General features: G+C 38.6%; 1 protein-coding gene across 1 annotated transcript in view; it reads right to left on the minus strand.

Annotated features, from left to right (window-relative positions):
• Positions 1-22,743, minus strand: part of eif5b (eukaryotic translation initiation factor 5B) — a 79,386-nt gene extending 56,643 nt beyond the window's left edge. The window contains 5 exon segments of the mRNA XM_028800618.2: positions 6,289-6,622; positions 6,624-6,995; positions 10,188-10,272; positions 10,367-10,492; positions 22,610-22,743. Coding sequence (XP_028656451.2) covers positions 6,289-6,622; positions 6,624-6,995; positions 10,188-10,272; positions 10,367-10,492; positions 22,610-22,644 — 952 coding nt within the window. The 5' untranslated portion in view covers positions 22,645-22,743.
• Between the last annotated feature and the right edge of the window lie 3,413 nt (positions 22,744-26,156).

Genomic DNA, 26,156 nt, shown 5'->3' on the forward strand with positions numbered 1-26,156 from the left:
CCATGCCTATAGCAAAGAGAAGGTTATAGATGCCTACGAGTCTAAGAATAGACTTAGAAAGATCTCTAAACAACTGGAAATCAATCATTTCATGCTCAAGAACAGGGGTCCCCAACCCCCGGTCCGCAGCCGCCTGACAGCCGGGCCGCAAGAGAACTGCCGGCAACGGCGACTCACTCAGACTTTTCAGAATGCTTGGCGGGCAGGGCTTTGCAGCGGTGCAGAGAGAGGAGAGAGACCGAGGTGAGAGACTATTACAACCAAGTATTTTTATGGTCTCGACAGTTTCCCCATATGACATGAGTCTATAGAAGTCACGTTACTACGAAGTACATTCAACAGATGCTTTCATTACAACGAAGAGACCTTGAAATACTTGAACGAATCATCCAGAGCAGTTAGATCTGTGGTCGTAGCTCAGCTGTGCACGTTTGCACAACGATCCCCAAACAGAAACACTGTAAAAAAATCTCTTTCTTCGAACTTTCCTCGTACTGTTTTTTTTTTTTTTTTTTGCTGTTTTTGTTGTCTGTGGTTTTCATCGATTCCTTTTGCTTATTGCTTGTCAACATCTGAAAAACATCCACTGGAATTTAACTCATTGTCACCCTCCTATAGAAACGGCAGACACGAAAAAAAGATTGCAGTGTTAATGTTTGTGATGTGCAATCTGTTGGATTGGCAAATGTAAAGCATATGTCTTTGTTATATGCAAAAAAAGAAGAAAAATCTCAGATTGCAAACATATGCGAACTGCTTAATAACTTTAATAATAATAGAAATGTTATGTAAATTGTGTATAAAACTGCCCCCCCCCCCCCAACTAACCCCAAACCCCCCGACCGGTCCGTGGAAAAATTTGCATCTAATAAAGTGGTCCTTGCTGTCAAAAAGGTTGGGGACCACTGCTCTAGAAGATTATCTACAAGTGCAGAAGATTTCAAACAACTTGTAACTTGCCCAGGCCAGGTTACACAAGCAAGTTCGGCCCAAGAACAGAACACATGATGCTGAAAGAAGTCTCTTAAGAACCCTAGAATTTCATTACAGGACCTACAGGTAGCTTGTGTCAGAAGAAGCTGTACAAATTAAATCTACACTAGCCAACCCGCGGTGTACCATATGCCGCATAATCAGGCCGCTTTTTTAATGATTTTTAAGCACAGGGAGAAAATTAACATTTGAAAAATCGGTAATGTAATAAATCACCAAGAAAAGTAACATTTCATGTGCCCACCCCCAACTCGTCACCTGAGTCGTTTTCCTCTCTGCACAGTCCACATGCACGTGTGAGTCACGTAGACTTTTCATTGTTGTTTGCGGTTTTGGCTGCTTTTCTATATATAATCCACCAAGTCATCCGACCATGGTAGTACAGGGGGCTGTACAAAGGGCAGGGACGTAATCAGTGCGAGCGTATGACCCACTAGTCATGTCTTTGAAAGTTTGGCCCTGTGCCTTATTAATTGTCATCGCAAAGGCAAATCTAACAGGAAATTGTCTTCATGTTAAAGTAAAAGGCAAATTATCCGTGACAAACAAACTGTTTCACATGCTGCATACCAACCCATGGCGTAGTATACGGCGCATAATCACGCCACTTTTTTAATGTTTTTTAAGCAGAGGGGAAAAAAATGAACATTTGCAAAATCCGTAACGCTGCTTTCAGTAAGTACAATGCACACGCGTTTAATTTGTCGGCCAATTTTTGCCAGCCGTCTTTTCTGGTTTGGGCTGCTTTTACAGTGTTACCGCTTGTGCGTATTAAATCTTGAAATCCTTTGAGTAACTAATTAACTAACACCCACCCACCCAGCTTGTGTGAAAAAAATGCACCAGTTCTTTCATCATTTTGTTGCAGCCTATCAAAGACTTGCTGATCATGTTTTTTTAGACTCAATATACATTGGCTTTTCACTCAGCGCGAGGGCGCACATTCATTTTGGATTATTACATCCAGCTAGTCTGCTGGACTAATCTGCTACACGGCTGCGTTTGAAAAACCGACTTATCCCGGATGAGTTTCACCGGCATTAATGATTAGGAATCTGGTTGGAACAAAACCCTGTATCCACAGGGGTTCACCAGGACCGAGTTTGGGAAACACTGCTAAACACAGACGAAACCGACTCAGGTGAGGAGTGGGGGCGGGCAAAGTAGTTGCAGCTATTGATTATTCAGTGTTGTTTGCCTGGGTGTCTGATCTGCACTGACTGACATGGCTATTTTCTGCGTATCCCATGGTTGTCTACCGGCATTGTGAATGCCTCGAGAGACAGGGCGTCCTTGTGTGGTGAGTTGTTGCAGTTTGTGACCACCTCACCGACATTATCCCAATGTTGGCAAACAAAGCCAACAGCCATGTTGCGAAGTTTGAGAGCAACAGTTTCGTCAATGACATTTTTCCAAAAAAAACCCGACTGATAGAAACAAACAGTTACCTGATGCAGGAATTTCTATAACATTGAAAGAAGTGTTGTTTCCATGAAATACATTTGAAGCCGTAGCCATGGAGGGCAAAAGAACAGTCAACGTGGCTCACAGCTGGATTTGGACAGCAGCACAGACCAAAGCGAGTATGCGTTTGATGAGCTGTTCGATTTGGCGGAGGGGTAGAGTTTCTGGGCGGGGCTTTGTTGTTCGTTTCCCATGGTTTTCGATGGTGGACGTGGTCGGGTGTCGTAACCGAAACGAATAATGAAAAGTCAACGTGGCTCAGAGGTGCATGTGGACTCCTAGCACAGACGAAAGGGACTAACTGGGTGGTCGGTGAGTTTTTGCATCCGGGCACATGAGCAGGCAGTGTGAATGCCTAGAGAGCGAGGGTAGACTCAGGCCGGGGAAAACGGAGTGTTGGTGGGCGGGGAAACGTCTTCCGTGTTCCTGCAGGACCATCTAAAAAGACGCATGTTTGTCGCGGATGCGGTGGACGGCGGTCGGGGAATAAGGAGTGTTGGTGGGCGGGGAAATGTTTTCCGTGTTCCTGCAGGACCATATAAGAAGACGCATGTTTGTAGCGGATGCGAATTGCTGTATGTAGCGTGTAAAACAGTTTGCTATGGTGCACGCGGTCGTGCGTTGTAACCGAAAAGTCAACGTGGCTCAGAGGTGCATGTGTACGCGTTTTTTCTGAGTCGGCGCGTCCGAGTTGGTGGGCGTGGTTCTGCGAGTCGTCGTTGTATCCAATGGTCTTAGAGTTGGTGGGCATGGCTCCTTCCTGCGTGCGCCATGGGCGTCTTACTTGTCGGCGGCTTAGTGAATCCACGCCCCTTCCGGCGTGCTTTCCATGGGTGGCTACTTGTCAGCGGCTTAGTGCATTATATATATATATATAGATGGAAGGTGTGCCAGGAAAAAACCTTTGCTGTTTAGAAAGAACATCAGTGAAAGACTGAGGTTTGCCCATGAACACCTAGGCAAAGAGCAGGAGCACATTCTGAAAAGATTTGCTCAGGGCAGTTGAGGCAAAAATAGTTACTTGGCCACAGTATCAAAAAATATGATTGGCAAAAACAAAAGGAAGCATTTGACCAGAAGAACCTGATACCAGACATAAATGTAGGTGGTGGGAATGTTCTGGTTTGGAACTGTTTTGCTGCGTTAAGGCTTCGGCAACTCACCATCAGAGAGTGAACTATAAATTCTTCATTGTACCAGAGGGTGCTTAAGGGCAATGTGAGAACATATGTCAGAAGACTGAAGCTCAAACAAAAGTGAACCTTGCAACATGACAATGTCTAGGGCTGGGTATTAGCACTGATGTCCCAATTCAGTTTTGATTTTACCTTTATTTAATTAGCATGCATCGATATGTGTGAAGTGCTGGCTTTTTTTTTTTTTTTTAGAAATTACTTAACCATTCATAGAGAACATTAATGAACCTGAATTTATTGAAATTAAAGATTCAGTATGAAGACTCGTGTCTTTCTATAATTCTACAAGTTACACATATGTTCAGTTGCTCGTGAGTAGCAGTCACATTAATCAGTCTCGAAAATATGTCCTCACTCATGCTAGTAAAGGTTTTACAAACAACCAGCAATCTCAGCAGCTCTGTATATAGGCAGCGAGGTTGCTCCCAGTGTGACTGGCAGGTAGCACTCTTGCCTGCAACACATTCCCCACAGGTGAAGGTCATTTCTAATATAGTGACACGTGATTGTCATGTAGAAATCTGTTACTCTTGATGTCCAGCTGTTGCCAAGTTAGAGCTATTCTCTCCGCTGATGTGAGGTAATTGACAAAGCTTTGGCTTAAGATCTTCATAAAACCCTCATTTGTCGACAGCCCTCATTTTCAGTTACAGTGTAGGGTCTCATATCTTTACAGATAAATACTCTATAGATTGTTATTTTTTGGACACAGGGTGAATTAAATGGAAGACTGGAGCTAAACACCGTCTCCAGCATATATTGTTTAGTTTCTACTCATTAGTATGTCGACTGGGATATTTCTGGGTGACGTCAGGATGAGCGATTTCTCAAATTTGTTGTGTTACCACAATACTTAACTTCTCAGTTGCACAGCCTACACATGGCTTTGCTTTTATGCTGTTGTTCTTTACTGACACACTGTCTGAATCCGTATAAGTCCACGCATCTGATTTAAGTGTCAAAGGAGCTAACTTCAGTTGAGGAGCACATGCTGTTTTGGGCGAGGTAGTAAAGCTCTTTTTCAGTAGAAAGCCTTAACAGGTGCATTAGCAATATATACGGGATCATACACCAAAAACAAACATAAGCAAAAATAAACACATAGTAATAGAGCCAGACAGAGATCTACTAGAGTGATCTTGAGACTTTAAAAATCGATATTGAATCGCTTAAAAGAAAAATAATGATTAATTTGTAAAAATCAATATTTTTACCCAAGCCTAACAATGACCCTCAAAATACCTGTAAACCTGCCAAGGAACTGCTGAAAAGAAAAGAAATGGAAGGTCCTTGAATGGCCAAGTCCAAGCCCAGGTCTGCATACCATCGAGATACCGCGTGGGTGGGGTATTTAAAATGGGCTGTGCATGCAAAACACCCCTCCAAAATGGCTCCTCTGAAAGAATTCTGCATGCTTACAGAATTAGAAGTGTTAGAAAAACTTTCTTCCATTCAATGTAGACAGTCATGAAAAAAACAGGCACTTGAGGTTACTTGTGCCAATGGGGTATACCAGCTATTACAGCTAAATAGTGTATATGCTTACTTTTGCAACAGATGAAAATGGCATCTCTCTTCATTTTTTTGTTGAATAAATTATTTCAAAGTGAAATTTTCATTTTGTAATCACAATTACATTAACTTTACCTAAAGATATTACTTAAGTAAATAACAAATCATATTATTTCCACATAAGTAAAAAGGAACAAAAATAAGGTAATGGAATATCAGTTATCAGATATTTCATAACAGAATTTTATAACTTGACTTAAAATATGGCAGAATGTTATAATATGAGGGATCAACACAAAAAATTCCCAAACGCAATTTCAAAACAATGCTGGCATTGCAACCTAAGCGAATTTTAAAATCCCATAACAAAATCCACATGGATTTGTACTGTGCACACATTCTATACACTAAAAGGTCATACAACAAAAGCAGTCTACTGAACTAACAAAAGCATTTTACGCTATCAGTCAGGCGCAAGAGAGAGAAGCCATAAATTTAGGTGGAACTGAAGTGTTAAAACTGTGTATAAGCGCAACACAGATAGCCATAGAGATTACATTATCATTGCTATTTAAGCATAATACTGGGGACACTTTTTGCCAATTGTACAACAATTGTATTTTTAGGAGGTTTAATCTGTGGGCACTTTTGCCCTTTGCACTTAGTTATTTTCAAGTTATTTTATTTTCAAGTTTTTTTTTTTTTTTTTTAACTTTAATGACAAGTTTTTGACTCTACTATTCAACTGTTCGATTATGCAAAGTTAAAACCCACACCAACAGTCAGCCAACTGAGACAGTTGTATGAAAGCATTGATTAAAACATTCACCTAGAATTAACAATATTTAGAATATTTATATATGACATATCTATATATGATGACTTGCACTTATCAATATGGTTCAGTTAAACTATTGGCGCGCACACACATGAACATCACACAAGTTATTGACAAATTCCTTAATTTCAATGCTTAATAAAAGCAATGAACTTCACATGTGCTGCATTGATATTTCTTACTATCTCTCAAAAGATTACATTTTCGCCTTTTTAGATCACTTCAGTTGCATTATTAATATTCATTTTTTGCTGTAAAAATGGCAAGTCAAATAAACAGAGATACCTTCCCCTCCAGCATCCTCTGCCCCCTCTTTATCCTCAGAAGCAGCAGGCTGCACTGATTTAGGCTCTGCTTTAGGTGCTGCCATTTCTGCTTTCTTCACATCTTCTTTTTTAGTAGGTTCACTTGTCTCCTGCTCTTTTAACTTTTTCAACTTTGCCTTCTCTTCCTCTTTCTTTTTGCGTTCTCGCTCCTTCTTTTCTGCTTTTTTCTGAGCTGCTGTCTTAATCTTGAAGGAGCCAACATCATCTTCATCCTCTCCATCACTCTCTATCTTGGTAGTACTACCACCTGCTTTAGGCTTCTGGTTCTTCTTTTGCCCTTTTTTTTTCTTTCTTGGAAAAACTGTCTGTATCATCATCGCTTTCACCTGGTGAATCCCTAATATCTGCAGTTTTCTGGACCCCTTTAACACTGTAATCTTCATCTTCAGAGTCCGAGGCATCCTTTTTCCGATTTTTTTTGTTCCCTGCACCTTTCTTTGTAGACTTGATTTCATCCTCATCATCTGAAATATCTTGAGTAACAGCAGGGGCAGCAGGCGTTTGCTTGGCCACCTTTTTGGCTTTTTCAGTGTTATTCTCCATCCCATTGTCAAATTGCTCTGCTTCCTCATCAGCTTCAGAGCTCTGCTTCTTTCCTTTCCTTGTTTTTTTCTTTTCACTCTTGACTGGAGGCAAATCTATGTCCTCGTCTTTACTTTCTGATTTCTGTTAAATACAAAAACACTTTTGTAAATAAGTATTCAAGAATGTACAAAAGTTTAAGAAATTAAATTTTAATATGAATAGTCCACTCTGGACTCAATAGTCATTTTGGTATGGATCTTGTAAGTACTGGTCCTTTTATCGATTCTGTGTTGTTCTGTTTTCCCAATATAACATTTTTAAATGTACTTTTGTCAAAAATGGAAGAAAAGTTCTTATTCTCATTTTTTTGTCTTCAGCAAATAATGGTGGTTGAATGTAATTTGACTGTAAGCATTTCACAATTACACTTTTTTCTAATTTCAACAGAAAAAAAACAGCATGATGTTATTATTAATATCCATGTGTCCAAAAAAGGTGTAATAAAGTCAGAGTTATGTATGCTTGTATCATGTATGAATTTGTGGATGCAGCACACCTTGGTCTTGTTAACATTCTTTAAAGTGCTTCAATTAAGGTTTTATAATGGTCTGGTCTGGGATGTGCTGATACCAAGTATGGAACGAATACTTTTATTGGAAAGAAAAGAATGAGGCTACATTTAAAAAAAAAAAAAAATACATATTTACTTAATAAGCCTTACTGAAAGAAACTCATGGTTTCTGTTTAAGAAATAAACACCTTTTAATTATATTTATCAAAATAAACAATAACTATTGCAACATGTTTTATTTTATTATAGACTAGACAAAGAGCCTGTTTCGACAACGTAAGATGAAACGGGCAGGAGTTTGTGTCAGCAGTGTATGAAGAACAAATGATAAGTAATGAAGAAGTTGTTTTGTAATGATTGTAGACCACTTTACTCATTATTGTACAGGCTTGTACTGTTAGTTGATGAATTTTCCAGGCCTATAGAATAATATTGAATGATGAATGTTCCAGTACAATATGGAATAGTAATAAGTATAAGCACCACAAACCTGATATAGGTGTATTGAATGAATGCATAATTGAATCAGAATGCTTAATTAGGCCTCGAGCTGTAGTCAAAATCGCCTTTCAGGCCTCTAGAGCTTTAATCGAAGTCGCCTTTCTCTTTGAATTTTTGCGGCCGTAAATCCGCTGCCTGCCGCGATGTTGGGGTTGGATGTCGGTCTCGTAAGGTTTTTCGACTGCGACTGCTCATTCGGCTTCAGACGTGCGCAGAAGGCGACTGCGCATTCGGCTTCGGACGGATGTGCGTGAGTGAGTGATTGAGTGAGTGAGGAGGCAGACGAATAATGTATTAAGATACTAACACTTAATAAATTAGAATTTCAAAAAAATAAACCTGTAGCCTAATTGTAACTGAAATTAATATGTATCTTAACTAAGTTTTCACTTAGGACGGTTCTAAAAATACATTTCAGTTGTATCACTGATAAATTTAGTTTTGTTCTCTTTTCTACAACTCTCCAAGATGCAATAAAAGCCTATCACTAACCACACTGGAATATAGGGTTAACAAAAGCTTTCATGTTAAAGTAGGCAATGAAGGGAATCAGACTATATTATTGCTTGCCCAATGGTTTAAATCACTATCTGATTACAAGAAATTAGGTTCACACTATTATGTCTGCACTTCAAGCTCACATTTATTGTCATGTGTGCATAGCAGAATGAATGCATGTGTCCTCAGAATATTGACAGCAATAAAATACCAACAAATGACAAGCACATGAACATTTGTATTATATGTGTTTATTTTTTGCATTATCAATAATTTTACCTTTGGTTTTATGCTGAAGTGTGTCTGTAAAACAAGTCATGCTAATGGCTTATACATTGTTGCTTCAAACATGTGTGTGAAAACCAAAGCGTTAATGAAGGAGACACCTGAAAATGCAGTCCTTCACAAAAAAGGCAATCACAGAAACTCACTTTGTGCATGCAAATTGAAAGTGTTCTGCTATTTTGTCCATTTGTAAATTATTAGCACATCTATTATCAGGAAATTTCTGAAACAGAGAATTTTATTTTTGCCATGAAGTAGTGCAACATTAAAAGATGATAGTTTTACTAAGCAGACTCCTGTATACAAAGAGACACTGAAAGTCTTTAGTGCTTTACAAATGTACTCAGTAGGACTGTCAGAACAAATTTCGAACCCAAAAACGCACAAAGTACAAACATTTGACCTTGCTTTAAAATGTACTCTTTTTTGAAATTTTACAAAGCATCTTTTGTCTTTTGGTCTGATTCACATGACATAGGCTTGGTGGATATTGCAGCAAGCAGTCTTTTTTTGAATAGTTGTGTTTGTACGATGATAAAATACGCAAGGAATGGAAGAATTCCCCACACCAAGTCATTTCAAAAGTAATGTTTTGTAAGTTGTTTGGATTCCATTTAATTAATAGTAATATTCTATGGAAAGATGCTGTGCGCTATACAATTTGCAAAACCGAGTTAAAATACCATTCAAGGACAAGTAATTTATGGGCACACTTACTAAGTTTGCATCCTGAACAGTTAAGGGCATTAGAGTCTGAAGAACACCAATCAAAACAGCTTCTCTTGATGGTCTTTTTCTCCCCATCAACAGAATATCTTAAATCTACTGTATGGCAAAGCATCATTATTGAGAAGCCGGTTAGCTTCATGTATTTAGTATTTTATTTACATGCCATACTATTCTATTAGTGGCTTCTTGAAAGTGAACAGGAAAAAGTGCTCAAGAAAATGTGCTCTTATATTTAGTTTGAACAAAGCAAAAATACATTGTCGAAGGCAAACTATGACTTTTATTTTCAATAGCTAGACCAATCTCTCTGATTTCCATAAGACTTAAGAGTTCAAACATGGGAAGAAACTATATTTAACAGATAAAACACTTAATTTACATTTTCAACCCTGCTTAATACAATTTTGGTTTGTTGGGGTTAATGCACTAGCAAGTCCAGACAACTATGACAGCAGACAGGAAACAACCCTGGATGGGGCTGTATCTCGATGTGCACTCAAGTACACATCCACACCAACTAATATCAGCATGTACTTAGTAAGCACACATGTCTTTATGATGTGTGAAGAAAACCAGACTAAATGGGTTCACTGTCTATTTTTGTCTTCTTGGTTCTCCTGACAGTGCTGTGGAAAGTCTTCGAAATGATTTGACACTTAATCACAGTCACTTTTTTTTTGTCTCCGTAAGTACACATAAGTGAAAAATATGCTTAGCAAATAAAGAAAGTAGGACCAACAAAAACAAACCTTGCTCACAGAAAGATCCTTGTCAGTTTTTCCCCCTTGGTTTTCTAGAGTAAGTTCTTCTAGTTCTTTAAGAATATCGTCTTCACTTGAATAAAGAATAAAACAACATGTTAGTTATTGAGTTTCAGTGAAAAAGCCTCAGATAGCGAAAACCCATTAAAAGAGACATGAGAACTCACTCAAAGTCCTGGCCCTTTTTACTTTTCTTCTTTTTCGACTTTGATTTTGAGGAGTCCTGTTCCTTGGCAGCACCAGCTCCTTCTATTTCAGCAGCAAGAGCATCAATATCCACATCATCTTTGGTGCTAGAAAAGATATAATAATAAAATTAGACAAAAATTGCCAGAACTGCTTAAACCAGTATGATGTTAAATTTTGCATAAAGAAATGTTCCAGCCCAAAATTATTTTTTTAAATGTTACATACCCACATGTACTTTGTAGTAATGTCTGAGAAATATTATCTCATGTTTTCATGCAAAACAATGTTAGTAAAGTTTATGCTTCAATGGAAGTGGACTGTGACTAATGCTGGAAACTGCAAATAATATCAAAACGCTCATTAAAAAATGTCACATTACTCATGTCTTATAATCCACAGGAAGTCATCCAGTCATATACTCAAAACAAACAAAAGTGTGCACTTTTCACTTAAGTCTTGTTAAACTGATTCCTCTGTAAAATGAAAGTACCCCACATCCTGGAACCCTTTCACACAGGGGTCACACTTATCAATTCAAAAGCATGACCCCATGTAAAAGGGTTTCATGGCTACTTTTAAAGCACAATTCAATGTAACGATACCTTAGTGAAATTGAAAGTGTTTTTCACGTTTTTGAGTCTGCGACTGAATGACTAAGTGGATAATGCCACATGGAAATGACATTTTTTCATATTGTTTGCTGTTTCTAGTATTGGCCATCATTCACTTCCATTGAAGAATAAATATTAGCTCAGTTTTTTACTACAAAGTACATGGGGTAACATTTAAAAAATATATAATTTTTAGTTGGAGCAATCCTTTAAACATTGTGAAACCCAAAATAATTATATGTATACTATTTCTTCTTAAAAAATGTGATTTAATAGTGGTACCACATACCATATGCAGACAAACCAGCTAAAACAGGGTAGTTAAAAGATAAGTTTAGTATTTTTCAAGTCAAAGTTATTCCCTCAAAAACATGGTAATTGTGTTTCAAAGTTAAGTGTTTTCGATAAATTTTAATGAGAAATCAAACAAAATGACACCTTTTATTGGCCTGAGTTGCCTCGAAAGTTTGGATATTACAATCTTTTTAGTTAGCCAATAAAAGGCACCATTTTGCTTGACTTCTCAATACTGGCTAGCACAGTTCAACACTCTAGAACAGTGTTTCCCAAACTCGGTCCTGGTGAACCCCTGTGGCTGCAGGTTTTTCTTCCAACCAGATTCCTAATCAGTGACAACACCTGATAGCACTGATCTCATTTAATTAGCTGTTTTTTTTTATTTTTATTCAACATTCAGAAAAGCATAGCAGCATGATTTTTACATTTATAAGACATTTAGAAATATTTCTGCTTTTGCTATAGATTTAAATGCTTAACTCTCTTTTGTTGATTTCATTATACTTTGCCCTTTTTCCCCCCTTCGTTGTATATTAATAATGACAATTTAAAATGAGCAGATCAGACACCCAGGCAAACAACACTGAATAATCAAAGGCTGCAACTACTTTAGAGTCAGACCCACTAATTAGTAAATCATGGATTAATTAAACAATTAGAAAGACCTAGAAAAGTAGAATGAAAATCAAGATGAAAATACTGTTAAAAAGAAAAAAAATACATTATTCCTATACAACTGCTTGGTACATTTTAATATATTTTTTTAAGCAAACTTAGTTTTCTAATTTCTATATTGTTCCCTAAAAACATACAGCTTGGGAAATACCAGTTCACTTAATTAGCCCAGGAGTTCAACTAAAAACAGAAGCTGGTTGGAACAAAAACCTGCAGCCACAGGGGTTCCCCAGGACCGAGTTTGGGAAACACTGCTCTAGAACTATACATTTTAAAAATACATAGGCAGTCCTGGCATCTTACAATAGAGCTTAACGGGCACAGGACGCTCAGGAAACAAAAGCCTAAAAAATACAAGAATTCACCCTCTTAGAAGCAGCAACAGTCCTGTTGTAAGAAAACAAGCCTTCCATGTTTCTTACTTCCTCAACAAAACACAAAACTTCAGATACCAGTCAATTGCTGGGTATGAACACAAACATTCTCTCACAAAGGGATAATTCTTGTCACAAAGTCACCTAAAACATACATCTCTTGGATGTTACAGTAATACTCCGCATACCCAGAGGTAACCCCACACAAACAGAAGAAAACATACAATCTCCACGTAAAGACAGTGACCGGACCTAAATCTAAGCCTTATAATTTTTAGTAAAATATAAAACAGGGGTGGGCAAAGTCATTCCTAGAGGGCCGCAGTGGCTGCGAGTTTTTGTTCCAACCCAGTTGCTTAATTAGAAAACAATCCTTGCCAATAATTACATTTCATGGTTTATTAGTGCTTTAACTCTGCTATGTCAAGTCATTCTCATATCCTAGATTTTTTTTCCATTCTAAGGATATCATCCAAATACTTTGAAGTGTAAAACGGATGGGTAATTCTCAATCCTTCACTTTTTTCTCTTCTCTTTCCTTCCAAGTATTTAATTAAACCAAATGTTGCACGATAAATACACACAGGTGTAAAGGGTAACAAGCAAAATGGATAACTGCTGGTTTCTTTTGTCATTTGCATCTTATTGCTAACTAGCAAAATACCCGCGCTTCGCAGCAGAGAAGTAGTGTGTTAAAGAGGTTATGAAAAAAAAAGGAAACATTTTAAAAATAACGTAACACGATTGTGAATGTAATTGTGTTGTCATTGTTATGAGTGTTGCTGTGTTTTATATATATAAAATACACACACACACATATAAACATATATATACATATATATATATATACACATATATATACATATCTACATATATATATATATATATATATATATATATATATATATATATATATATATATTATATATATACATATACACATATCAACATATATATATACACATATATATACACACACACACACACTTTATGGGTGATGATTGTTTTACTCTTTTTATCTTTATTTTATTTTATTGTAGAATCAACTCCTATCTGCGCACAGCAGGGCAGCCGTGGGCGGATGCGTATGGTGTATTCACTCCATGTTATCGTGCATTGCGCTGTCAGTGGTATTTTGATAAAAGAATTTGAACAACATATAAGAAGCGTATAAATTATTAAACAGTAAAACATTAACATTTAAGAAGTAAAGTTACATTAAGTACTACTGCAGTGCCTTCGGGTATACCTCATTTTTTGTTTGCCCATTACATGCTTAAATGTATACATTTTTTGGTGCACCTACTGGAGAACACGCGACATATAACTGAGCGTGGGAGAAGCATGGATTTTAAACACGCGTTGAGTTCATCTGCTGGTCTCCCTCGTGGAATAACTGGTAATGTTTGACTAAAATCTACAGCGAGTAAAACGACATTACCTCCTATTTTTTTTTTTACGATCTCTGAGATCTTGCTTTTTCGGTTCAAGGCTTCATAAGCTCTTTTATGTTGTATGGTGTACTTATCCCAAACCATCATCTTTGAATGTTGCAAGACTTTCGCCTTGTATGTACATCGGGGTAATTACATTCATTGCATTCCTAGTCTGAATCACAATCTGATTGTATGGGTGGTTACCTGGCACTGTAGGGTTGCCACCCGTCCTTTAAAATACGGAATCGTGCCGCGTTTGAGAATGAAATTGCGCGTCCCGTTTTGAATCAATACTGGACGGGATTTATCCCGTATTTTTTTTATCATTTTTTTTTTAAAGCAGCGTGTCATGCAAATCATCCCACACGCATTTTATGAAGATGCCTCCTTTCCTACTTTTGATTGGGTAATACTTGATGTCATCGTTAGTTTGATTGGTGTTTTTAACTGTCCAGTGAGGAGGGCGTGTCTTTTAAGTAGAGTCTGCAAAGTGTTGGCACTGAGATGTGGCGTCAGCGCCATAGTTGAAGCCCCTAACGTTGCGGTCAGCAAGTCGGCTAACATCCGCCATGTGCCGTCTTTCAGTTGCGAGAAGCAGATCATAGAATGGTTGAAACTGTTGCCCCTAACGTTGCGCCACGGCGTGTGGTTCGTTTATACCTCGTGTCTTCTCATTAAACTTTTATCTCGCGAATATGTTATTGCAATCCGCAGAATAATGCTACATGTCACAAAGCACTCATCATTTAAACTGGATTCCACAAATTTGACAGTGACTTTCATTTACTCTATCGGATGCCAAAATTCCCAGATCTCAATCCAATAAACTACTACTGGGATAAGGTGAAAAGGAAGGTTGGAAACATGAATGTGTGGCCCAAAATGGACAAAACAATAAAAAAAGCCAGGACTGCATGATGCTAATTGACTTAGTATGGATCAAAATCTCAGGAGTATTTCAAGACACTTTCTTGAATTAATGTCTCAAAGAATTCAGGCTGTTCAGGATGGAAAATGGGGTCTGGTTACAACTGGTTGTTCCTAATAAAGTGGTTACTAAGTGTATATGGCACTATTAAACATAATCGCATCAAAACAAATATTTTCATTTTGAAAAATTATAAAACTGTAAAATACAAACAATTATTTATAAGAAAATGTGATGTTTAAAAACACTTGGATTACAAATATTACTCTTGCTTTCATAAAAGGAGATAAACAGAAAATAAGCATCCCCAATAGGAGGGAAATTTAAAATTTATTATTGTCCAAAATATGAAAATATATTTAAAATGCCAAAAATAAAATACCACCAAGTTCCTTCCATGCCATGTATTTATATACCCCCACACACACACACACACACACACACACACACATACATATAAATAAATAAAAAGAGCAGTTGAACTTCAATGTAAAACAAAAATAGCAGATTTTATTCGGCATGTCATACAAAAAAATACCATACCTAACTGCTCGTACTCACTTCTTTCTTGTTATCACTAACAAAGCTGGTGTGGAGAATTAAGAAGCATGAATCACAGCAGGCTTCTTTTTTATAAGAGGGCTGTACTACCAAAGTTACAGTGAGTTGCATCAGCAAAAGAAAAGCACAAAGTAAATGTAGGAGGTCCTGTGCCACATTCCTCAGGACCAAAAAATGCTGACCTAGTAAAAAAAATCAAATATGATGAAACTCTTACAGTGTTCCACATGAATGCAAGCATGCACATGCAAAGTTATACATATCCATGCATTTACTTAGTAGGCTAGGTTTTGTACCCATGTTAAAGGCCCCTGGATCACACATAATTAATCTGATGCTATAATAGTTTTCACTAAAGTTGAACTGCCCTAGATTAATTGGCAAGGTTGCAATACATCGCTAGGAACATTATGCTGGTATAGATGAAAACAAGTTCCCAGTATTTAAGAATTATTTAATAGTTTTGTGCCACAACCAAAGAAAGTACATGAGATCATATGCCAACTCCAGCTTAACTCTGCGTGTGTGTTCATGTGTACCCTGTAACAGAGACACAATCTTGCCAGCTAGTTCATACCTTGTGTCTGATGTTGCCAAGAACATAAAATTAGATTTAAACAGATTTGTAAAAACACTGCTTTTGCAGTTTATGTATTTTCCATGAGTTAATGCAAGGTGCACAAAATATAAATTATGTTTAAACAAATGTCTTATAAAGCTGTGCAATATAAAGCACCATATATTCTCCAGGAATTAATGCAAGGTGCACAAAATATAAATTATGTTTAAACAAATGTCTTATAAAGCTGTGCAATATAAAGCACCATATATTCTCCAGGAATTAATGTAAGGTGCACAAAATATAAATTATGTTTAAACAAATCTCTTATAAAGCTGTGTGATATAAAGCAATCATTTTCAGTTTGTTAGACATGCAAGTAAGAATGTTACTCTCTGTACACATGCAATGCTACTACTTTTTAAAAAAATTTAAAAATTACAATTCTGGTGGTAAATTACATTAGCAAATCATTAAATTTGATAAGGAAGAGGGTTATAATATTGCCTCCCTCTTTCAATCTTGACTTTCCTTATGTTTCTCTCATATCTTGATTTTTATTTGCATTTTCTATCTGATGAATCCAACTTTCTCTTTCAATTTAAACCATCTACCCAATTCCCGTATTTTCCTCTATTTTATATTTTTTTCCTCAAACAATCAGACTGTGCTTTCTGGTAACATGCTGGCTCATACCTTAGTAGCCAATTACTGACTTTATCATTTTAACCAACTCTAATCAAATTTTGTGCATTACTTTCCTGTCCAAGTCTCACGCTGCTTTGCTTCTGTCTAAGATGCTTGATTCTGGGAAACAAACCATTTACTTGAATATTCACTGTCTGAATTCTATCCTTTCCAAAGCACTGAAACAGCTTGCTTGAAAAGTGAATAGGTCCCATACTCCAAAGTATCAAAAGACAAGACCTGCAGCTGAATTACAAAATATTATAGAAACTAAGTTAATTTTATATAATTATCTGCTTTCTTGCTGTTAGTGGGTTTCACAGGAGCAAGGTATAGGTGGCAAAATCAAATCATGGACATAACGGACACACTACCACATTTTCATTCATACATATCACTCTATGTGGATTTGGGAAAAACTTTGAAAGTCCATACAGAATGTAACAAGCCTAGAAATGACACCTAAGCCCGTGGAGCTATAAGCCAGAAACACTAGGCATGTTTGTTTCGTTTGGTGCCTAAGCGCCAACTGTCCCACCTTCCTACTCCCCTGCTAGCCTGCATTCATACTGCGCTTAACGTATGGGCCCGGGCAAACTTTCACCATAACCATGACTTCTTGTAAAACCAAAACAAATTCCGAACACCGAGTGACAGAATGCATGTCAAATTGGAGTTGTGTAGGGCAAGATAACACTCTACCTTCTTACAGATTTATTGAGTGTGCTGCACAGCGTTTGCTGTAAATCATGCTGCATTTACAAGAAGATTTTTACTGTGACAAATGATGTTAAGGAAGGAATCTGCAGCTTTTCTTGCCAACTACAATTCATGTTCATGTGTAAGGTGAGAATAAAAACCTGCTTTTAACTCAAAAGATATTGAATGAAATGAGAATTGCATTACCTGACTTGACGCATCATTGACACTATGTCTGTTTTCCATTTGATCGCTAAACATGCCTGAGCAATGTTCCAGAATGCTACTGAACCATGCTCGGGCCCACCTCTTACCAAGTGGGCCAGGGCACGGAACGGTTGTTGCAGCATGGAGCAAACACACTAGTCAAACAAACTACAACTTGCAGGGTTACATGCGGACAAACAACCTCGTGCAGAGAACAAATTACCAGTGTTAATACATCCTTAGCCACCTCTTCATTCCACTTAAAAGCATCGTCTTCGCAAAATAGATTTGTTAAAAGAATTGAAATATCAATAAGTATTGATTTTAACATTTTAAAATTACTTCAATACTTTAATTACTCAATTACTTCATTTTTCATGGTGTTGATTCTGCAGTCTAAATTGAGAATTCACTTCTGTTCCACCTTGGTTACAGTTGCAGCCCTGTTTCCCTCCATTCACAGGTGTTAATATGACAACTTCAGCAGCTTAGGAGGCTTCACTAACCTGATTAATTGACAAAGATGGGAGCCAGAGTGGCATCTGGAATTACATCAGCTTTCTAGCTCATGGGAACAGAAAATCACAAGATACATGGAAGCCTGCATGCAAGATTTGGTACCACACAATACTAACTAAAAGAGCTAACACAATCAGTTTAGTTAAACAGGTCATATCAGGTTGGGAAGCATACACCGGTACAACACGTTGCCGCACCCTCCACACTATAAAACAGCTTGGGATCATAGTTGGCAACCAGTCTAGTCCCAACCCCCAGAAATGACCATCTATCTGCCACAGCCAGGTGTTTTGTGGGCATCCCCCCTTGGCCTGGTCCAGCCACTCGGGTCCTCAACAATGAGGATCCTCTGAGCCAGATCACCATTGGGGGATCGCACCACATGACCACAGTGCCATAACTGACACTCCCTCACAATGTAGGTTATGTGCCTCGTTTGGGACCCCATAAGCAACCACTCAATCGATACAAAGTCAAACCAGTGGTACCCAAGGACTCTCCGAAAAGACACAGTACCGGAGGAGTCCAGTCTTTGTCACAGGTCAATGGATAGTATTCATGTCTCGTAAGCATAATAAAACGGGAAACACCAGGACTCTAAAGATGTTTCTTCCTTTCGCAACGATACCAGGAGTGCCACACACCCCTTTCTAGCATCCTCATGACACCCCATAATCTCCCAGTTCATCTATGGACTTCATAGAAAAAGTAACCATAGACATGAATGTTGCTCCTGAGGTATGTAAACCTCTCGACAAGGTCAACACTATCTCCACAGTCAGACACACTGCTGATGGCTATGCCCAACAGGTCATTAAAGACCTGGATCTTGTTTTTTTTAATCCAGGACACTCGAAAGCCCAGACACTCAGACTCCTTGCTCAGACTCTTGAGAGCCCCGATCACAGCCTCCATTGACTCTGCAAACAAAGTCAAGATCAGTGAATCTCTCTTCACTAACTGATACTCTAAAGCCGTTTGACCCCATGACCCTGCCCATGCAAGCACTGAACAGAGTAGGAGCAAAAATACACCCCAGACGAACCCCAGAATCAACTGGGAAAATCTCACTGAGGTTCTGCCACTATTGAACACAGCACTCACAATACCAGTGTACAGGCCAGCCATGATATACAGCAAATTTGAGGGGATACCACAGAGTCTTAGGCATAAAATCAGACTGCTCCAGGTGCTGGTAGGTGAGCAAGTGACCATGGATCCTAATGAGGACGACCTTAGCAAGCACCTTGCCCAGCACCAACAGCAGTCTTTTATCCCCCTGTAGTTGCCGAAATCCTGGCAATCACCCTCTCCTTTCCAAATAGGGACGACAACTCCTATTTTCCAGTCATTTGGGATGACATCCGTCTCTCAAATGGAAGCAATGATTGCTTGTAATACCAGGAGGACAGCCTTACCACCAGCCTGGAGAAGTTCACCCTGGATACCGGAGATCCCTGCAGCCTTCCCTACCCTCAACTTGTTTACCATCTGTACAGTGAGAATGGATGATTCACATATAATTGAAGGATCAGCCTCAAGAACCGCGAACCCAGAGATATGCAGCGTCCTAGTTGGAGGATCAGCTTGAAACAGCTGCTCAAAGTAGCCAGCCCAGCATGTCACAACTGCACTGTCATCCATAAGGACCATTCCATCAGCCACCCTGACTGCTACTCTCTCAGGAACAGATTCGGATGTGCATGCTTCAATTCATCTGTAGGCAGGATGTGGGTCACTAGACCATAGATAGTGTGTCACTTGCTCACAGATTCCTTTAACAAACGCCTCCTAATCTGCCCTTAGAGCCCTTGCAGCAGTCCTTTTCAGATCCCGGTACAGACCAGAGTTGTCATGAAGCTGTGCGCTGCAGCTCCTCTCAATAATATCCAGAGTGCCCTGCGAGATGAAACACCTCCTTTTGGGACCACTGGTAAAACCAACACAACCCTCAGCAACCTTCTGGGCCTTGTCACAGAAGGTCTACCACATCACATTAGGATCAGCAGTCGCACCCTTAAATTCCTGACCCAAACTTCGGGCAAACTCCATCGAAACAACCTGGTCTTGGAGGTCTGGCCAGGTCAGGCCTCATATTCCCAGTAGGTAGCCACCTAATGGACCTAAGCTGGATCTTCAGAGTAGCAACAACAAGTCTGTGGACAGAATTCACAAAATGGGCACTTCTGTGGACCCATTCTACACTTTTTGAAGTCAGTTAAATGCACAAGGCATTAAGTCAGGGATATGCAATTATTTTTACCTGCAGGTAGGTTCCATTCTGTGATGTTCATTGAGGAGCAACAGTCTTTAGCACTAAAGAAGGTCCACAGACATTGTAGCTTGTTCACACAAAAATGCAAATGCACTTCTTTGTATTTATGCAAAGCCTTTAAATAGGTTAATAGTCTGCTTGTGTGCTACTTTTAAAGGCCTCATTAATGTTCTTTTTACTTGAATGTTTACTTAATGCTTATGTTTAAAAAAGTATGTATAGTTTACAAAAGATTGCAATACTTATTTAATAGACATTTAATGACACTAACATTTCATTATACTACTTCATTAACAGTATGTTTTCATCAATAAAAAAAAAATTGACCAAATTTAAATTTCTTTACTTTTTATTGTTTACATAACTTTACTCTTACAAAAGACTGCACTACTTGAAGCTTTTGCATTTAATGACTAAAATTTCTATTATTCATTTTCATCAATATAAAGATTTTAATGCATACAGAATTGAAATTTATTTATGCCATAATTATAATTAAAAAAAAATAGTGCTACTAAAAATGACAATATTCCAGAAGTCACAATTTTTAAACTGTTGATGCCAGATGTGTGAGATGTCTGGGATTTTTCTTTAGAATTAGATGTCTTTAACTTCTAAAACAGTAGGCCAACAGTTGCACGTTTGCCATTTCATGCCTTGCTAAATATTGCATTAGAAAATGATTTTGTGCTGCACAGTAACTTTGGTCTTCTATATCTCTACACTAAACCACATTACATCTCTCACATTTTGATAGGTATTGCTCGTGAAATAGTTCTTCTTTAGCAACTAGGTGTCCATCTGAAAGAAATCAAACTTTTTATTATTTATAGGGTATTAAAAATGAAAACTATATATAACATGTGTAATACCTATCAAATTTTAAAGATGTGATGTGGCTTAGTGTGGAGATATACAGGGCCAAAGCTGCTCCACAGCATGAAAGAATTTTTTATATATAATTTTCAGCAAGCTATAAAATGGCAAATATGCAACTGTGAACCAACTATTTCAGATACTGAAGACATCTAATACTAAATAACAATCCCTGAAACTTTCATGCACTTAGCATGAAGTTATGACTTAAGGAACACTGTCATTTTTTAAGAAAAAACTCATTTTTTTACAATAAAACTAGAGGCACAACCCAGTTTTAAAACCTTTTCTATCTCAGACACAAAAAACATGTAAGCCTAAAGTTTTGCTGACCAGTTATTGGGTGCAACTTTATTTTCAGTAAGTACAATGCAAAACTGAGATGGTCAGCTGGGAACATTTTCTAAAATCTGTTATGACACACACTGACTCCAGATGGGTTAAGTAATTTATAAATTCACTTAAAATCAGGAATTATTAAAGGAGAGTTTTAGAGGATATTTCAATTGATTTTTTTTTTTAATGTATATGAGGGTTGTCTTTTCCCGTATGTACTGTACATAAACAGGTTTGTGTGCTATGTATTTTTCTCTTATGTAAGTAGAGGAGTTTGGTGTGTTAATTATTATGTAAATTAATTATTGTGTCAGATATATATTTCCCCTATGGAGACAAAGTGTATCTTTTTATTTTATCTTAATGCGCTATAATAAATCCACTATAACACGTCACATGGAATTCCCACAAAGTTTAGGTGCAAATACTTAATACAGAAAATAATTTTTAGAAGGGGTTCAGTGCAAATATATACCTTTACTTTCCCGCGTGAAAATGTTTTATCCACTATGTATGTCACGTCAAAAAACAGATACTACTTAGTGATAAGTCCAGTATATAAAGAGGCAAACAACTGACAGTTATCCAAACTACTGTCCTAAACATTCTCCATGTAGCTATTTTCATAATTACAATGCATCTTTCAACAACATATTACGCAGGTTATATCTAGAACCTTTGTTCTAACTCTCAGATCTTTCTTTTTTCTTAATGCACTTTATGATACACTGCCTCCATTGCATCACAGCCATTCAGGTGACGGACTCTTTCATGACAGAACATATGCAGTTCCATCTGACAAAGAAATAGATGATGTAGCACATACTTGGGGCATTCGTATTTGTTTAAATGAATGAATAAAAGCATTTCCACTTTTTATTCACGCTAACATAGATAAGGGGGTAAGAAAGCCATTTGGTTAACATGGAAAACGATCTACAATCATCTTCCTTTTCTTAGTCTGTCGCAGGCACTTCTTAGGAAGCATTTTTCACGCCTCAGATCACATATGTTCAGCAGACCGGCAACACAAACCAGCAATAGTGGATCAGCTAGCGTTTAAATAACCCATCACCTCATAGGCCTGAAGCGGTGATCCACGGCAATTCGTCACCCAAAACATTATTCTCTCGACCCTCGACCCATGCCCAATACATTCCAATATTTAAGGTGTCGGTTACCTGTCGTCGCTCTTGTTCTTCTGTTTTTTACCCATTTCCCCTTATCTCAGTATTCACCCTCAAAGTCTGACTAACAGTTTTCGCACTGCACAGCAGCACGCAGACACATATGGCATTACTGAGCAAGTGCGCATGCGCTTCTTGGACGTAGTGTACGTACGGCGAGACGTAGGACGGAGGCGGGCTCGCGCGGAAACATAAAAATTAAGTTGACAGCGCGTGTACTTCACGGCGTGAGCTTGTTCTCATAACTTATTGTGTGAAAGTTTAATGTTGACTTATGTCAGGACTTTGTAGAAGGCAATTAGAATTAGTTCTGACTGTACTGAATAATTGTGGGAGTAATTTCAAATATAATTTTGTTCTGAAAGTCCTTGGAAAAAAATAGTAGCCTCACGACTTCATTCTCAAAATAGATGCTACATCCTATACGGAACGGTTCAGTGCAGTTACACAGAATATGGACACACCTTAACAACCAACCAACCATTTTCCAACCCGCTGAATCCGAACACAGGGTCACGGGGGTCTGCTGGAGCCAATCCCAGCCAACACAGGGCACAAGGCAGGAACCAATCCCGGGCAGGGTGCCAACCCACCGCAGGACACACACAAACACACCCACACACCAAACACACACTAGGGACAATTTAGAATCGCCAATCCACCTAGCCAGCATGTCTTTGGACTGTGGGAGGAAACCGGAGTGCCCGGAGGAAACCCATGCAGACACGGGGAGAACATGCAAACTCCACGCAGGGAGGGCCCGGGAAGCAAACCCGGGTCCCCAGGTCTCCCAACTGCGAGGCAGCAGCGCTACCCACTGCGCCACCGTGCCGCCCACACACCTTAACAATTACATTTTAATATCCTCAGATGCAGAAAATACCACAATAACTACAACATATGTTTATGGGATCAGTATTGTCATGTGTACAGAGTACAGTGAAATTCTTATTTGCATATGCTAATAAACCCGTTTTTATATTTAGGAACTATATACTTTCCAGTGACAGGGAGGAGAATCAATTCTTAAAAAATGTTATTTGATATCTCTTTCCCTATGTTTACTCTCAGCCTTCCTCCTATGCCTTTCCTCAGTATCCTAGTGATAGGGATGACTATCCGCATCCACTGAACAGTATCATCTCCAGACAGAGGAACAGCTTCAGCTACAGACTGCTATCACTTTCCTGCTCCACTGACAGACTGAGGAGATCGTTCCTCCCCCACACTATGCGACTCTTCAATACCACCCGAGGGGGTAAACGTTAACATTATTCAAAGTTATTGTCTGTCTGTATACCTGCATTGTTATCACTCTTTAATTTAATATTTTCTTTATTAGTATGCTGCTGCTGGAGTATGTGAATTTCCCTTTGGGATTAATAAAGTATCTATCTATCTATCTATCTATCTATCTATCTATCTATCTATCTATCTATCTATCTATCTATCTATCTATCTATCTATCTATCTAGTGAGTCTGAACCTGTCAACCCTGGAGCTTCCTCTTTCAACCTTATTCCTGTAAACCTTGCATCCCAAATGCTGTCAGTATGATGTGCCCTGCTCGCCTCCTTTCTGCTTTTTGACTACGACCAATGGTAGATGGGGCCCTGTTACCCGCTGTGAAAGCATCATTCATATTTTTGCAAGTGCTTCTCGTCTTTAAAGGCAATTCGGGTTGCACCTTGTTAGTACTTACTGATCCAGCATCACTCAATACGTTATTCACTTTGTTGCCTTTGAAATGATCCATTTAACTCCTTTTTTATAAAAATAATAAAAAAAATTGTCACAATCAGGAATTGAACTTTGCACCAATAAAGTATCAAGCCATTATCCTTACCTTCTAAACCTTCAAAGCCAAACTGACAAATTAGATTGCTCGGTGGGACTGGACACACACGCATGCATACACATACAAATAATAGTGTTTTATTATATAGTAGACAGATTTGATGTCACAACCATGTGTTCAACATTGTGTGCCTGAATCCTTTATTCCGTTATTTCCATGTGGACTTTGCATATTCTCCCTTTGTTTTTGTGGATCCTTCCTCTAGTATTCTGGCATGCCATTCATGTTTCCCAAAAATCTGCAAGTTAGATGAATTTATGTTTTTAAATTGACCCAGAGGGCGGCACGGTGGCGCAGTGGGTAGCGCTGCTGCCTCGCAGTTGGGAGACCTGGGGACCTGGGTTCGATTCCCGGGTCCTCCCTGCGTGGAGTTTGCATGTTCTCCCCGTGTCTGCGTGGGTTTCCTCCGGGCGCTCCGGTTTCCTCCCACAATCCAAAGACATGCAGGTTAGGTGGATTGGCGATTCTAAATTGGCCCTAGTGTGTGCTTGGTGTGTGGATGTGTTTGTGTGTGTCCTGCGGTGGGTTGGCACCCTGCCTGGGATTGGTTCCCTGCCTTGTGCCCTGTGTTGGCTGGGATTGGCTCCGGCAGACCCCCGTGACCCTGTTTGGATTCAGCGGGTTGGAAAATGGATGGATGGATGGAAATTGACCCAGTGTGTGAGTGTCTGTCTTTGACACATGGGCCTTACAACAGATTGATGCACAGTTTAAGCTGGTTTCTGCCTGTTGCCCAGTTTCACCAGGTCAAACATTATCCTCACCTTGATCCTGAATTGTATTAAGTGGTTCTTAGTTTTAATGTAGTTTAGTCATAGTATGGGTCCCGAAGTCTGATGGCAACAAGTAAAAACAGACCTCTGATTGCACCATCAGAACCACCACAGTAGAATTTGTATTGTGCTGACTATGTTCCACTAGTTAACAAGGTGTCAAGCATGGAGTGTAAAGCACTGTTTATGACAGCCTGCAGCTTAGCCAACATCTTTATCTTTGCAACTGCCTTCAGACAGCCCAGAAAGACCTTCTTGAGTACTCTCTTAAGTCAGTTGGTCTAAAGTGTTTTCATGGCACCATGTCAACCATTCACTGCATAAAAAGCAGACTTGCAATCAGTGACTAATAAAACATAAGCAGTAATGTTGTCTGCTCCAAAGGACTGGCACTGTATAAATGTGACAGTAATTCATTCGTCCATTTTTTAAACCCACTATACCCTGAGCAGGGTCACGATAATGATCCTATAAAGCCTATAACTCTATTCCTTTTTGCATTTGGCTTCTGTGGTTGCAACTAAAGAGATTTCAACAAAGACTGGAGTCAGGGGAATTTTTTTTTCTGAAGTCTACCACTATTTTTTTAGTTTTGATGACAAACTTTTACCAGATAAGTGGCACTCATTCCAGTTGTGATGAAGTGTTGCTGGAACACATTATTAAGAATATTGTAGATAGCCAATATCCCCTTCCAGTTTGCATATCACCAAAACCAGACCCAACAAGATGCCATATCCTTTGAACTTCACCCTGGTATATCTTGATAATAAAAACTGTTACACCAGTGTCCTGTTAATAGCTCAGCATTTGATATTCTTGTACCAGAAAAACTGACCACTAATCTCCTCAATTTAGGATTTGGTGTCAATCTCTGTAACTGGATTTAGGATTTCCTAACCAACAGACC

This window comes from Erpetoichthys calabaricus, chromosome 4, assembly GCF_900747795.2.
Source record: "Erpetoichthys calabaricus chromosome 4, fErpCal1.3, whole genome shotgun sequence".
In the NCBI taxonomy this organism is placed as follows: domain Eukaryota; kingdom Metazoa; phylum Chordata; class Cladistia; order Polypteriformes; family Polypteridae; genus Erpetoichthys; species Erpetoichthys calabaricus.